The sequence below is a fragment of the Pteropus alecto genome, unplaced genomic scaffold (genome assembly GCF_000325575.1).
Source record: "Pteropus alecto unplaced genomic scaffold, ASM32557v1 scaffold121, whole genome shotgun sequence".
NCBI lineage: Eukaryota > Metazoa > Chordata > Mammalia > Chiroptera > Pteropodidae > Pteropus > Pteropus alecto.
Window position 1 is genome coordinate 6,472,234 of NW_006434369.1, and position 15,232 is coordinate 6,487,465.

The window sequence follows — 15,232 nt, forward strand, 5'->3', positions numbered from 1 at the left end:
ATTCTCTCACACTCACAGATTTTAGTATAGTCTTTTAGCGGTCATATAGTTTGACAGCCCATTGGCAGTTAAGTTTTTAAGAAAAATTATTTGGAAAGATATTTACTATTTTTATTTAGAAATTTACAGAGATTTCATATTTTTCCCTTGATCATGTCACATGTATTTTAATATCACAAAATTCTTATTCTCCAACAATGTAAAAACATCTAAATTGTAAATATTTAAATTGTAGATTTTGAATTTGTTCTTAGTCTTAGTTACTTATCTTGAATGAAAATGCTCTCAATCTTTTGTCAAGATTATCACGATTTTTCTTATTTAAATTTTATTGTTTCTTTTTTAACATTTTTGGAGTAAAGAGGTTCTCATTAACTCTTTTAACAGAGAGGTTTATCCTGGTTGTCCTCACATCATCCATTTCCTTCCAGCAGCTTTAGGGGCCATTTCAGTCACTAATACCTCTGTTTTTTAGTACTTATCAGCTTTGTTAAATTAGTTGTAGAATAGGTTGCAATTGTTCCTAAAATGAGCTCGATGGTTTTTTTTTATATTGCATATATCTTGTGGTACCCTTATGCCTCATCAAAACGTAATTGAGAATTGATTTTGCCATCTTCACTGGTAATGGGATTTTTTTGTTCTTGTTTTGAGTAATTTATCCATTTAAAATTGGTACTGGTGGAGGAAGTGGAAGTTGCCGTCAGATAAACCTTGAGCAATGAATGATCTGAAATAAAAGGAAACACAGATCTGGGTTGATAATGGAATTAAATGATTACTCCTGACTCCTGGTAAGGAAGACTACTGCAGCTTTTTCATGGTTGTTTCTTTTTTCTTTTTAATCGTAAGGCTGTTCTTTGAAGTTCTGTAAATCTTTGTATGTCTTCCTTTCCCCAGTATAATAAATGACATCTTAAATGTGAAATGGGGGTCATTTTTCCTTGTAGAAAATGCTCTATACTTTATATTTTTGCATAGTCATTCTAAAATTCACATGCTATTAAACCTTTAGATTTGAAATATTCCCTCAAATGTTCTTCCATCATTTCACCACTCCCAGAAGTAATTATATCTTGGCGAAAGCTGGGCTGATGATTCCAGGACAAACAGCATAATTAGAACATCCTCACTCAGGCGCATAGCTGAGAGTGAATCTTCTTAGCTGCTGAGCAGGACAGTTATTTTTAATGTCTGTCATGTGCTTTTTCATCATAGTCCTGACTGCGAAGCTGGTATAGTGTAACTCTACTCACTTTTCAGTGATTCTAGCTTAGTGGTCAGCCCCAAGATAGAAGAGTGGCTCTGAAACAAAGTGTGAGCTGGTATACGGCAGTTGCAAGTATTTCAGATAACTCATATGTCACATACTTTAAAACCTAAAACGGTGATTGTCTTCCTTTTCTTTAAGTCATTTTAAAGTTCCCTAATCCAAACCTCCTCTTTTGTGAGTGTTGTGACATGATTAGATTTCATTCCAATATAGAAAACCTAAGATTAAAAAAACGAAATGTAGGATTTATAATTAAGAAACACAACAGAATTGAACTTTTGAAGCAGAAGTCTTGAGAAGAATGGAAGTTTTCAAGTTACATAACTATATCTCTACATATCTATAGAAAATTTTAATTCAGTTAAAACAACATGTTTTTCAATGAAAACCCCTTTGATGGTTTTTCTGCATTGATCTTTGTTTTTGAGCTGCTTATTCTGGAGGGTTTTTTTTTCTTAATATAATTGAACTTCGTTTGAAGTGTTCGAAGCATACTTAATCTATTTTAGGGTTGACTTATTCTAATGCACTTGGCAGTCATGAAGCAGTTGAACAGATAGGTTGACGGCTGAAGTGAAACAAATGGAAAGGCATCTTCAGTTCACTTTTTCCGCTCTTACGAGTACACCCTAAATGCCTTGCAGATTTACTAAAGGATACTGAAAAGTGACTAATTCTTAAGTGTCTGAGTGGAGCTGAGTGAGGATGATTTTCAGTGTCGTATTCATCCTAGTTTGTGGTAATATTTATCGTTCCTTTTCAAGAATCTGTTTTAAATAATGGATATTAATACTAGCTGATGGTATTGGTCAATGCTGTATGTCTGGTGATTCATGTGTGTTACCTCATTTAATCCTGTCAACAACCTTATGAAATAGGTCTTTTTATCTCTCTTGTACAAAGGGAGAAGTTCAGATGCAGAAAGATTAAGTTATGGCTAGTAATAGATATCCTAGTTTGAGTTTCTCTGGAAGCAGAGCCTGAGATGAAGCCTGAGACTTTGCTGTGGGTAGTTTATTTGGTAGGTGATTCCAGGTAGGAGTGAGTGAACAGAGAGAGCAAGCAAAGGAAGAAAAGTCAATAAAGGGATGCATTATTCAAGTTGCTGCCATAGCCAAGGGGCTGTAGTTCCACCAGGATCTCTGAGAAGTGTTACAGAATGCCTCTTAAAATTGCCCATCCAAAGGATGGGAGACTGGGACTTTGATACACTGACTGCTATCACTCATTGGTTGAAAGCTGCCTTAATCCCCCAGAACTTCTGGGCTATGCTGGCTTGTAGGTTCTGAGATTAATACTCTGACCAGAAAATCATAGAGCTGCACAGACATGGCCTTGAGGTGGGGCCTTGTGGGCCTACAGAGGTGCCCACACGGAGCTGCCTTGCAGAGTTTAAATCAGAAGTAGGCTGAAGGGATGTGGTGTGAGATGCCAGAGGCGTCTACTAAAAGGAATAGGACCCCAGCCCACACTAATCCAAAACCTGTGCTTTTTTCCAGGTTACATCTTTCTGTAAATGAAGATATGAGATAGGGGTATAAATTAGTGCGACACAGAAATATATAGAATGCAATAATGATTATAATAATATAAATAGAATGTACATCCTCAATATTATATGTACTTGGGAATATTTACTTTTCTGTTTGTGTTGCTTTGGTTAATACTAGCTTGTGTTCTTTACATTTTTGGATTAGAATATAAGAAGAATGCCTAGATTATTCTAAATATTTAAAAACTGTAACATTTGGGATAAAAAATATACTCCATTATTGAGTTTTTAATATATATCATGCCAACAGGGTTACGTCGTACTTGGGTTTTGAAATGTGGTGTTGAGTATTTGTGAGGCGTAGAGGAATGACCAAGACAGATCACATGAAACTTGTAGACCATTGTTCATTGTATGTACTGCTATGTCGTTTTTGTTTGTTAAAAGTATCTTGATAACATCTCAAAGATTTTTTTAATTGAGATATAATTGATATATAACATTGCGTAAGTTTAACGTGTACAGTGTGTTGATTTGATACATTTATATATTGCAATACCATTATCACTGTAGAGTTAGCTAACACCTCCATCACTTCACATAATTATCATTTCTTTTTTTGTGGTGAGAACATTCAAGATCTAGTTTCTTAGAAATTTTGAAATACATAATACAGTATTGTTGACTATAATCGCAATACTGTACATTAGATCTCCAGCGCTTATTCACTTTCTAACTGCAAGTTTGTACCCTTTGACCAGCATCTCTCCAGTTTCCCCACCATTCAGCCTCTGGTAACCAACACTCTACTCTCTGTTTCTTTGAGTTTGGCTTTTTTAGATTTCACATATAAATGCTATCATACAGTATTTATCTTCCTCTGTCTGGCTTGTGTCACTTGGTATTAATGCCCTCATGGTCCATCCATATTGTCTCAAACAGCAAGATTTCCTTCTTTCTCATAAGTGGATGATAATCTATTGTGTATATATACATCTTCATTATCCATTCATCCATTGCAGACCTTTAGGCTGTTTCCATATCTTGGCTGTTGTGAATAATGCTGCAGTAAACATGGGAGTGCCGTTTTCATTTCCTTTGGTTAAATACCTAGAAGTAGAATTGCTGGGTCATAAGGTAGTTCTATTTTTATTTTTTTTGAGGAACTTTCATACTCTTTTTCCATAGTGGCTGCACCAATTTACACCCCCACCGAGAGAGTACAGACCTTTTCTCCACATCTCTACCAACACCTATTTCTTGTCTTTTTAATTAATTAATTTATTTTCCTGGCTTTTTTGAAGTTGTTCATATTTACATTGTACAATTTAATGAGTTCTTTTTTCAGTTATAGTTGGCATACAATAATATACCAGTTTCAGTTGTACAACCTAGAAATCAGAGATCCACATAATTCACAAAGTGATCACCCCACTAAATCGAGTATCTCTCTTCCCCTTACATATTTATTACATTATTAACCATCTTCCTCATGCTACACTCTACATCTCTATGTCTATTCTACAACTATCTATTTGTATGTCTTAATCCCTTTGCCTTTTTTTCCCACCCTCGTAACCTCCCTCCCATCTAGTAGCCTTCATAATATTCTGTATCTATGAGTTTATTACTGCTCTTGTTGTCGTTTATTCTTTAGATTCCACGTGTACGTGAAATCATGCAATATTTGTCTTTCTCTATCCTTCCTATTTCATTCAGTGCAATACCCTCTAGGTCCATCAAGGCAATATCTTTCTCCATCCCCTTGCTTTTATTTTTAGTCTGTGTGTCTTTCAATCCGAAATGAGTCTCTTGTAGGCAGCATATGCAGGGGTCTTGTTTTCTAATCCATTCAGCCACTCTATCTTTTGGTTGCAGCACTTAATTCTTTTCCATTTGAGGTACTTCTTGATAGGAATGTAGTTATTACCATTCTTTATTCCTGTTTTTGATACATATTTTTGTCTTCTTATGGAAGTTCCTCCAACATTTCTTGTAATACTGGCTTGGTGTCGATAAATTCGTTTAGCTTATTTTTGTCTGAGAAGCTCTTTATCTGTCCTTCAACTCGAAATGATAGTTTTGCTGGATAAAGTATTCTTGGTTGCAGATTCTGGGTTTTCATCACATCGAATATTTTGTGCCAAGCCCTTCTGTCCTGTATGATTTCTTTTGAGAAATCAGCTGCCAGTCTTATGGGTGCTCCCTTGTAGGTAACTAACTGTTTTTCTCCTGCTTTTAAGATTTTCTCTTTGTATTTAACCTTTTGCATTTTAATTTTGATGTGTCTTGGTGTGGGCCTCTTTGGGTTCCTGTTTCTTAGGACTCTCTGAGCTTCCTGGAGATGTATGTCTCTTTCCTTCACCAGGTGAGGGAAGTTTTCCATCATTATTTCTTCAAATAACTCTTCAACATCTTGTTTTCCTTCAGGTACTCCTATGACACGAATATTTTTACATTTAATAGTGTCTCATAGGTTCCTTAAATTATCATTATAGCCTTGGCTTCTTTTTTTCTTGCCATTCTGATTGAGTATCCTCGGCTTCCCCATCCTCTATATCGGTGGTTTGATCCTCTTCTTTATCCACTCTGTTTTATCTCTATAATATACTCTACATCTCAGATAATGTGCTCTTCATTTCTGACTGGTTCCCTTTTATAATTTCCATTTTTATATTTTTTATCTCTTTGTTAAAGTTCTCACTGAATTTATCTATACTTCCCTAAATTCATTGAGCATCTTTATAACCAGTGTTTCGAATGTTGTGTGTGTTAGATTACTTGATTCCATTAATTCTGGATCTCTGTTCTGTTCTCTCATATGGTTTCTGTTTGTCTTCCCATTTTGGCCTTTCTGTGTCTGTTTCTATGTACTAAGCAAAGCTCCTAAGTCTCTCAGTCTTATTAGCATGGCTTTGTTTAGTAGGTGTCCAGTGGCACAGTCCTGAGAGGGGTTCAACTACAGGCCAAGTTTAGCCCCAGCCTGTGCCTCTCTGGGGTCACCTGTTAAGATTCAGCAAGCAATCCACAGATGCTGTGCTTACAGTTGCCTCAAGAGGCCACACCAGAAACCGAGGCCAGCTGCCTCCAGTGTGAGTCTAGGTGTTGCTCAGCAAGGAACACCTGACTCACTGAGGATACTCCTGGATGTGGCCTGGGTAGAGCCACAAGTTGGGGGAGGCAGGGTTTCAGGGAATCCTCTGGGCGGAGCTACCTCTGTTATCCAGTTTGATGACCTCTCAGCTATGGTGGTGCTGCATCTGCGCACTGGTGAAGGGGAGAGGTCTCAACAAAGAAACAGTGGATACATCGGCATTTCTGTCTGGTGGAGACCCTAGCCTCTGGTCCTCACTCCAACAACTCAGTGTCCCCCTGTAAGTCTCTGGTGCCCTCCGTGCAGCCAAACCGGCACTAGTGCTCAGAGTGAGCAGGTCCGTCACCATGAAAGTCCTTTTGTGGACATGGCCCCTTTAAGTGGCATCTGCAGCTGCTGGCTGCCGCTGCTATGGCCTCTGTCCCATTCAGTTGCTTGGGACCAGGCAACTTTGCGTCCTTGCCTGTCCTACCTCCTCCTGTTGCAGGGTGATTTGTTATTTCTCTTCCTAGTTATATGGCTTGTTTTTCTAACTCCCAGGCAACTTTCCTTGCTGTTTGTTCCTTGTTTCTGTCACAGTTTTGATTTGCTTGCAAGAGGGATGGACAGAGCCTCTATCGTCTACGCCATATTTTTCCTCACCTTCTTGACTTTTTTTTTTGATAATAGCTATTCTAACAGATAGGAGACGCTATCTCATTGTGGTTACGATTTACATTTCCTTGATTAGTGATGTTGAGCATCTTTTCATGTACCTGTTGGCCATCTGTATGTCTTCTTGGGAAAAATGTCTATTCAGATCTTCTGCATTTTTTAATCAGATGATGATGATGATGATGATAATGATGATGATTTTGAATACTATGAGTTCTAATATCCCAAAGTTGTTGACACTCCCCAGAGATGAACCAGGGGGAACAATGCCTTGGGTGAAACTGTTTTTCAGAGTTTTAAGCCTGAGTTTATCCCAGGACAGTGAGGTAGCTAAAACTTTGTTCTCCTGCCAAACTCAGCTGGGTGGGTGCTGTAAAATATTTGTTTAATATAAAGAACTCAAGTTGTTATTTTCCATTTCTTCAGCCCATCAGATTTGGGCAGGGGCTGGAATTCACACAGACGGCTTATTTGGGGTATCTCATCTCACTGCATAATGGATCACCACAAACTTGGTGGCTTAAAACAATACAAATTAGCTCACAGTCTGTAGGTCAGAAGTCAGGGAATGGTGAAACTGGGTTCTCTGCTCAGGGTCTCAGAGGCTGAAACCAGAGTGACAGCCAAGCTGCATTCCTTTCTGGAAAATAATTCACTTCGTGGCTCACTCAGGTTGTTGGCAGAGTTCCAGTTCCCTGCGGTTATACAACCTACGGTCTCTGTTTCCTTATTTCCTTGGCTCTACCTTGAAAGATCACTGCTCATTTTAATTATAAAGTTTTTTCACATTTTTTCATTTAAATTTCACATCAATTTCGGGTTCATATTTTTGTCCCGAAGCATCAGATGAGTAATGTGAGGCTCAGAAAGTTTAACTGACTGAGCCAGATTGCACAGTTAATAAACAGCAAAGCCAAGACCAGACACTTTTCTAATAGACCACAATGGCTACATTCTTGCTTTTTAAATAACATTTATTGAGTCCTTACAGTTCTGAACTGGGTGATAAGATATTAAAACGAATAACATATGGTAACAGTCCTTGAGGAAGTCCAGGTCTTGACCTGTTGTACTGTAATGAATAAGTCAGCTTCAGAAATTTGACCACAGTGTTGTAGAAACCTCAGGATGGAGCAGTAAATCCTGCTTCAGTAGGAGGATTAACTGAGAAGTTTGCCGGTCTTGAAAGATAAATAGCTGTTACAAGAAGAGTGGGAGATATGGATGGGAAGGTTATTCCAGGCAGAGGGAACAGCATGAGCAAAGGCATGAAATTGCCAGGGTGCCTGGCATGGCAGGTAGCAAGAAGAAGTGTAGCATATTGGGGGAGAGAAGGCTGGTTGTATTGCAGTCGGGGCACCAGCTACAGTTTGACAAGCAGATGTGACATTGTCAGGTTGGAGGGTAGATGCGAGCAGGTATTTATACCCATTTCCTCTCTCAGTTCTTCAACTCCTGACCCAAGGTATTCTGTTTCCTTAGCTGAACTAGATGCAGAGCACAGCCAGAAGGTCCTGGAAATGGAACACACCCAGCAAATGAAGCTGAAGGAGCGGCAGAAGTTTTTTGAGGAAGCCTTCCAGCAGGACATGGAGCAGTACCTTTCCACTGGTTACCTGCAGATAGCAGAGAGGCGAGGCAAGTCCAGGGGTGGGCTGCTGGCAGCAGGGGCTCCCTGGGTGTGTAGAGATGGTATTGTGGTGCCCCCACCCCCTGACTGAGGTGTCGGATAAAGCCTCCCAGATCGAAGTGGATGCATCATAATTGTCCTGTGGTTGTTTTTGCCTCTTCTGTAGTTCTGGCTTTAGTTGAAGATACTTAGGAAATGTGAAATATGTTAGGGGGGAAAAAAAGACATCACCCATATTCTACAGCACTGAATAATCCCTATTTCTGTTTTAGGGTGGTTCTTTCGTGCGTGTGTGTGTGTGTGTGTGTGTGTGTGTGTGTGTGTGTGTGTGTGTCTTTATATAATTGGTATCAAACTGTACATACATCTGGTTTTGTATCTACCTTTTCTTCATACCGTATGGGGCTCTTTCCCCTTACATTATTAAAAATTCTTTGAAAGGGTATATTTTAGCACTGATCTTAATATACTTAACCAGTTCCCTAGTTGAATGTTTAGAATCTTTACCTCTATATATGGTGCTATGGGGAATATCTAGATGCATAAACGTTTGGCTGCATCTCTGGTAGTTCCCAAGAGCACGCTGAGTAGCAGAGAAATCAGGTACCAGGCTCCTTCATCCGGCCTCTCCTTCCCAAGACCTGGGTGGGTGCCTCAGGGAGTGGTTGGGTAGCAGGGGCAGCGGCAAAGCGCTGGGCAGCTCACATTTTCCCTCAGACTGGTGCTGAGAGGGCAGGAGCAGCCTCCCAGTCACAGGCAGTGTGGAGTGCCCAGGGCTTCCGTCCTCCTGGGCATCTTGGCTCCTGGAAACCCCCTTGTCTTCCCAGATCTCTCTCTACTCAGTCTTCTTCCTCTTCTCTTGCCTGCCTGGCCCTGGACTTTGTTCTCTGTGCGCTGACCCTCATCCACACACCCCTGGTTTATCTCTGTTACCCGTACTCTGTTCCTGGTCAGTCAGTTTCATGTCCACCCCCAGGAGAGGTTAAGGAAATCAAAGAATGAGGAAGGAAAATAACGTAGAGAAAACAAATGAACTGTAATATGTGAATGCCTCAGAATGCACTGAAGGATGCATTATGTGGATAATGCTCTTTAAACTATGGTGGACAGTATAGATTTGAAGTTTAATCTCTGTCTCCAGAGTCAGCTCTCTCTCTGTCTTCATCTAGAAAAGTCAGCCTGCCTGTTTCCTCAGAGTATGTTCAGAATTCAGTTTCTTTAGTATTTGGTGCTCGTTATGGGGAGAGCCGTCCCTGTTGCTCCAGGGATTTATGTCCTGTCACGGGTAGGATCTGAGAAGGACACCATCTTAGTCAGCTTGGGCTGCCATAAGAAAATAGTCCAGACTAGACTTGGCTCAAAAAAACCAAAGTTGTTTTCTCCTATTTCCAGAGGCAGAAAGTCCTAGATCAAGGTGCTGGCTGATTTGGTTCTGTCGGGGTTCTTCCTGGCTCGTACCTCACTGTATCCTCACCTCACGTGATAGAGCTCTCTGGTGTCTATTCTTAGGAGGGCACTAATCCCACCATGAGGACCCCATCCTCATGACCTCATCTAAACCTACTCACCTCCCAATGGCCCCACCTCCAAATACCATCATATCAGGGTGTAGGGCTTCAGCATATGAATTAGGTGGGGGGCACAAACTTTCAGTCCATCACAGACATACACTCCCTGGCAAATTTGACTCACAAATTTGAGTATAACGAGACAGTACACCAAGAGGGCATGGAGAAGGTGGTGGTAATGAAGAGTACAGTAATAGAAACTCTTATGGCTTAAACAGTTTAACACTGTCCTTGTTCAGTTTAGTTCAGCAGACATTTCCTGAGCACTCGCTAAGTGTTCAGCATACTTTTAGGCCCAGGGGAGGCAAAGAGAAAGTGAAAGTGCCTCTTAAGAAGCTCCTATTCTTAAGGAAACCCATGAACACACACTGAATGGGGCGATGAAGTAGTAGAGGAATGACAGGTTCAGGAGTCCCTCTTCCCATTGATGGGAAGCGCCTTGAGATAAGGACTTGTCGTGTGTTGAAGGACCCTCTGGGGCTAGCACAGTATAGTGCCGGGTAAAGAGCAGTGCTCAGCCAGCACTTATTGAACAGATATCAGCTAAACATTATGAATTTTTTGGTTTTCAGCACTTAAAAATAATTTTCTTCAAGTTTCAAAAAAGTGTTGGGCTCATTTTTTTTAGGTAAAAAATTCAGTCAAGCATATGTTGCCAATATGTGTGGTTTTGAAAGCAATGAAGAAAATTGGAGTATGTGGGCTTTTAAGCTTTCTGCTTCAGCTAGAGCTGAAAAGATTCACAAATGACAAACATGCACGTCTCCACAGCCTGTTCAGAGCCATCCTTTAAGACTTCCCAGCCTGGCAAGTCACACTTCTCTTTCTTACTGGGTATTCATCTCCAAGGATGAACATGGGGAACGTTTAATTTAGAAGAATCAATCAAAATTAAAAATCTCTTCAGTGAACATGGTATTTTGGACTTTTTCCACTAAATCAGAAATAGCACTCTAAATTTTTCTCACTTTCCAAAGCATCATTTTTTAATTAAGACAAAGGCATGGAAAGTTTTATCCAGAAAATGATCAGAGGGAAGGGTGAAGGAACATCTGTGACCACATGGTGGTGGAGGACCCCAGAGCCTCCTATGTCCGAAGAGGAATGAAGACAGTGCCAGCAGTGCTGAGACGCAGATGGGGCCTGGGACCCACCATGTGCCCAGCAGGTCTGCATGCATTAGGACATGATTAGGTACTTTGTAAGACTCTGACGCACTTGACCTGACGCCCATTTTCTTAGAAAAGCATTTATTGCTCTCATTTTATTGCCAAGTGCCGAGGGTATTGACATTGCAGTTTGGTATGAATAGATCACCTTGGAGGCGTCCTATTCTTTAACTGTGTCTCCCCACAATTAGATCTCAGGTTCCTGTGCATCTCTGCTGAGCTGGTAGTTCAGCAAAGTCCAGCCTCTGGTGCCAGGGGTGCACCTTGTGCCCTCAGACACTGTCTCAGCCCTCGAATGTTCCAGACTGCACCCAGTACCCAGGGAAGAGAAGAGGTGATGTTGGGGCTGGCGATTAAATAAACAAAGTTAGAAAAGATAGAATGGGTAAAAATGCACCTATCCTAAAATTCAGTGTTCTTCGAGATATGATCTAGAATGTAAAAATATCTCAAAACACAATTGCCAGCTTGTGATTTTAACTTTGTATGATTGTCTCCCCGGGGGTTTTATTTACAACTTTGACCCTTATTGTGATCTACTACTGGTTTTCACTTTAATTAGGAAGCATTTTAAATATCCAGAAAAGAACTGAAAATACTGTAACATACCTGTTTTCAGATTTAACGTGTTACTATTTTTACGATATTTGCTTCAGATATTTTTAAAATATTAAGAAATATTCCAGACATAAAAAAAAGGTTTACGTTATAAGGATATAAGTATATCTTTGATATAACTCCAAGTTATATCCATCTACTAAAAGTTTTAATGTTTTCCATTTTATATTTGGCTCTTAAGTCCACCACCAGTTGATTTTTGTTTATGTTCTGAGGTAAGGATCCAGTTTTAATTTTTTCCCCAAACAGTAACTATTTAAGTACCAGCATTCTTGCTCCACTGCTTCACCTTGTCTTATCAGTTTCCACACATTGTTGTCTTTTTAGGCTCTCTTTTCTATTCCATTCTTCTACTTGTTAGCCTTGAGCCAAAACCATACCATCTTAATTATATTTCATCAAGCAGTGGTTCTTAACTAGGGACAGTTTTTGCTTGATGTGATTGGGGTAGGGATGTGTTTCTGGCATCTAGTGGGTTGGGTAGAGGCCAGGGATGCTGCTAAATATCCTACAATGCACAGGATGGCCCTCTGCCCCCTGCCCCCACCCTCACCCCCCACACAGCAAAGAATTATCTGCTCCAAAGAGTCAGTAGTGCCTAGGTTGAGAAACCCTGTTTTATAGCAAGTCTTGCTTTGTGGTAGACTGATTCCTGCACACCCCTGTACACATTTCATGTATTTTTTTTTTTCTTCAGAGTTGCCTTGGCTTTTCCTTGGCTCTTTGTCCTTTTATAAATGTTAAAGTCAGATTTTGATTCTATGAAAAACCCTGTCTAGACTTTTGTCGGAATGGCCTTAAGTTTCCAGCTTGAGCGAGAACTGGCATCTAAGTGGGGTTGAGTTTCTGTGCACGCACATGTGAGCTCTCATCATGTTTCCTGAGCAGTGGGTAGAACTCGCCTCTAACGCTGTCTGGGACCGGTGGTTTCTCTATGGGAGGAACTACCTATTCTTTTTCTCTGGTAGTTATAGCAGTTTCCTATTTCTTATTAATTTTAGCAGATTTTCCATGGAATTTGTCCAGCTTGCCTTTACTTTTCAAACATATTAGCATAACGCTGTCCGCAGTACTTGGAGTTAGGTTGGTTTTTGCATTCCTCAATTTGTTAATTTGTGCCTTTTATTGTTTTCCTTGGTGAATCTTAAATAAAACATATTCATTTTTAAGTGTTTTCTCCAAAGAACCCACTTTTAGTTTTATGATTCCTCTCTACTATATATTTCATTCATTTCTCCTTTTTAGTATTGGGTTTTTTTATTTGTCTGTTTTTTGGTTAAAAAAATATTTTTGGTCTGATTTAAGTTGAATGTTTAGACTCAATTTTCAGCTTTCTCTTAAGGCATTCAAAGTAGTGATTTTTTTTTTGCTAGGGTTGAAAATTCCAAAGTAGGAAATTCTACTTTAACAGAATTCTATAAGTTTTGATAAGTAATAGATTCTGGGTATTTATAGTTTTTCATTAGGAGTTCTTAAGATTTGTTTAGAAATGTGTTTTAAAGAAATGTGTTTTAAAATAATGTGTGAAGGTTTTTCGAGTTACCCTTTATTACCGATTTGTGATTAAATTTAATTGTGGTTGGAAAATGGGCTTTTGATTTATTTATTTATTTTTAATTCAAGACTTACTCTGTGGTCCGTTACAGACCATTTTCCTCCATGTTTCATGTATACTTGAGAACAAGATTCTCAGTGATAGGCATGGATTCTGTATGTGTCCATTTCATCAAGCCTGTTCAGTGGCTTGTTCGGATATCTCCTAATTACTAATTTTTGGATTGTTTAATTATCAGTTATCAGAGGTATATTTAACCTTCCTACCTCCCATGATTATGGGTGTTACATTTGTTATTCAAGCCATCTTTTTGCTTTAAAAACGTCACCACAAAATGTGTAGTCACACAGAAATTTTGAATTATCTTCCTGGCGAATTGAACCTTTAAAAAAAATCAAGTACAACTCTACCCAAATGTTGTTTTGTTTCCCCTTATATCTGTTTTGATATTAATATAGCTATACCAGTTTCCTTAAAGTTGTTTTCCCACTTTCCACTTTAAAAAAAATTTTTAATGTTTCTGTGTCTATTTTAGGAGCATCCCCTATAAACAGAATATAGCTAAATTTTTATCATTTTAATTGTTTTATAATGTTAACTGGCAAGTTTGGTTCATTTACATTTATTGTGATTGCTGACATAACTGGCTTCATTATCACCTTATTTGGTGCTATTTTCCTGAAGGCTTTTCCTATCCTCTTTAGTCCACTTTTTTTTCTATTTTGAAAGTTAAACACCTGCCCTCTTTGACAGGACAGATGGAAAAGAAGGGACCCTCTGCCCCTTTCAAGTCTTAAATCAAAGCAGGGCCGAAAGCCAAAAAAGCCGGGCCATGCTGAAGACTCCATAGCCACATAAGAAAGCCTGTATGTCACTCACTTCATGGCAGCTCAGTACCTGTGGAAGAGCGCTCGTAGCAGGAACAGGTGTGACCACTGTGCCATTAAGTGCCCAATGACCACTGTGCCATTAAGTGCCCCCTGACCAGTCACCCTTGAAGAGGCTCCAGGATAAAACTGCATTGGTGTCCCTTGTGCGTCTGTCAGGCTGTGCATGGGAAGCAGCTTTGTGACATTGATGTGGCCAGGGCCACGGTTTGCCCCATGGTCAGGGCTGATGCAGAGCAGGCGGACTTCACTTGGCTCTTGGCTGTATTGCTTTGGATATTGCCAGTTCGATGGGATCATCTAAACTATAATAAACTGCTCCCCAGCTAAAAATAGAAATGACATACCCTTTACCACTGTAGTGCTGAACTTCAATGATTTCGTGGTACCCAGATTCTCAGCTTTCTACCAAACAGGGATCTCACACTGCTTCAATTCTCATCACATCCCTACTCTCCTGTCATTACTGCTCAGTCCTTTCATTCTGCCAGAATAAATTCCCCAAATTGGACACTATTTGGAGTATTTTTTATTCAGTGTTTTACATTAGCTTACAAACTTAGAAGACTTTTTGCTGTTTCACATGTTTCTTTCACCTCAGACCTCCCTTCTGTTATTCATCACCTTCCTTTAGTTAGAGCAGGCTCATAGTAAAGTTTTTTTTTGTTTTGTTGCTTTTCTTTTTTTTTTTGGTCAGACAATGCTTCTATCTTATACTTGATCTTAAATGCTATTTAATGATATATAATTTTAAATGACATTTATCTTACCTCCTTGATCTATTCCACTGTCTTCTGGCTTTTATTGTTGAGACGCTGTCCTGTTATTTCCTTATCTTTCCTCATCTGCCCTTTCTCTTTGATGTTTGTCAGTTTCACTGCAGTTGATGTAGGTGAGGATTTCTTTTATCTATCTGCTTGAAATATATTTCACTTTCTTAATCTGGGACCTCAGATCTTTCAGGAAGTCTGGAAGATAATCAGCCTCTTTGAATATGGCTGCTCTCCACACTGCTCGTGTTTTGGAACAGTGTCAGCTTTTTCATTTTCCATCTCTTAAGCTCTCATGTTTCCCATCAGTTTGTTTATTTGCTGTATAATAGGGAGTTTATTCAGTCTGTCTCCTAGTTTACTAATTTTCTCTTTGGCTCTCATTAATAATCTTTAACTACTGCCCGGAGTTTTAAATTTCAGTGATTGAATTTTTCCTATCTGGAAGTTATTTGGCTCTTTTTCAGATACCTGGTCTAATTTTTAACACCTTGTTCATTTTTTATTCCATCTTGGATTTGG

The 15,232-nt window shown here is 39.4% G+C and overlaps 1 protein-coding gene across 3 annotated transcripts in view; it reads left to right on the plus strand.

The window, feature by feature from the left end:
* DTNBP1 (dystrobrevin binding protein 1) overlaps positions 1 to 15,232 on the plus strand; it is a 125,981-nt gene that overhangs the window by 107,900 nt on the left and 2,849 nt on the right. For 2 of the 3 annotated variants that reach the window (XM_006909251.3, XM_025044945.1), the window contains one exon: positions 7,996 to 8,151. The exons of the other annotated variant lie outside the window; for it this stretch is intronic. In XM_006909251.3, the coding sequence (XP_006909313.1) occupies positions 7,996 to 8,151 (156 nt within the window). The remainder of the gene's footprint in view (positions 1 to 7,995; positions 8,152 to 15,232) is intronic. 3 annotated transcript variants of the gene reach the window in all.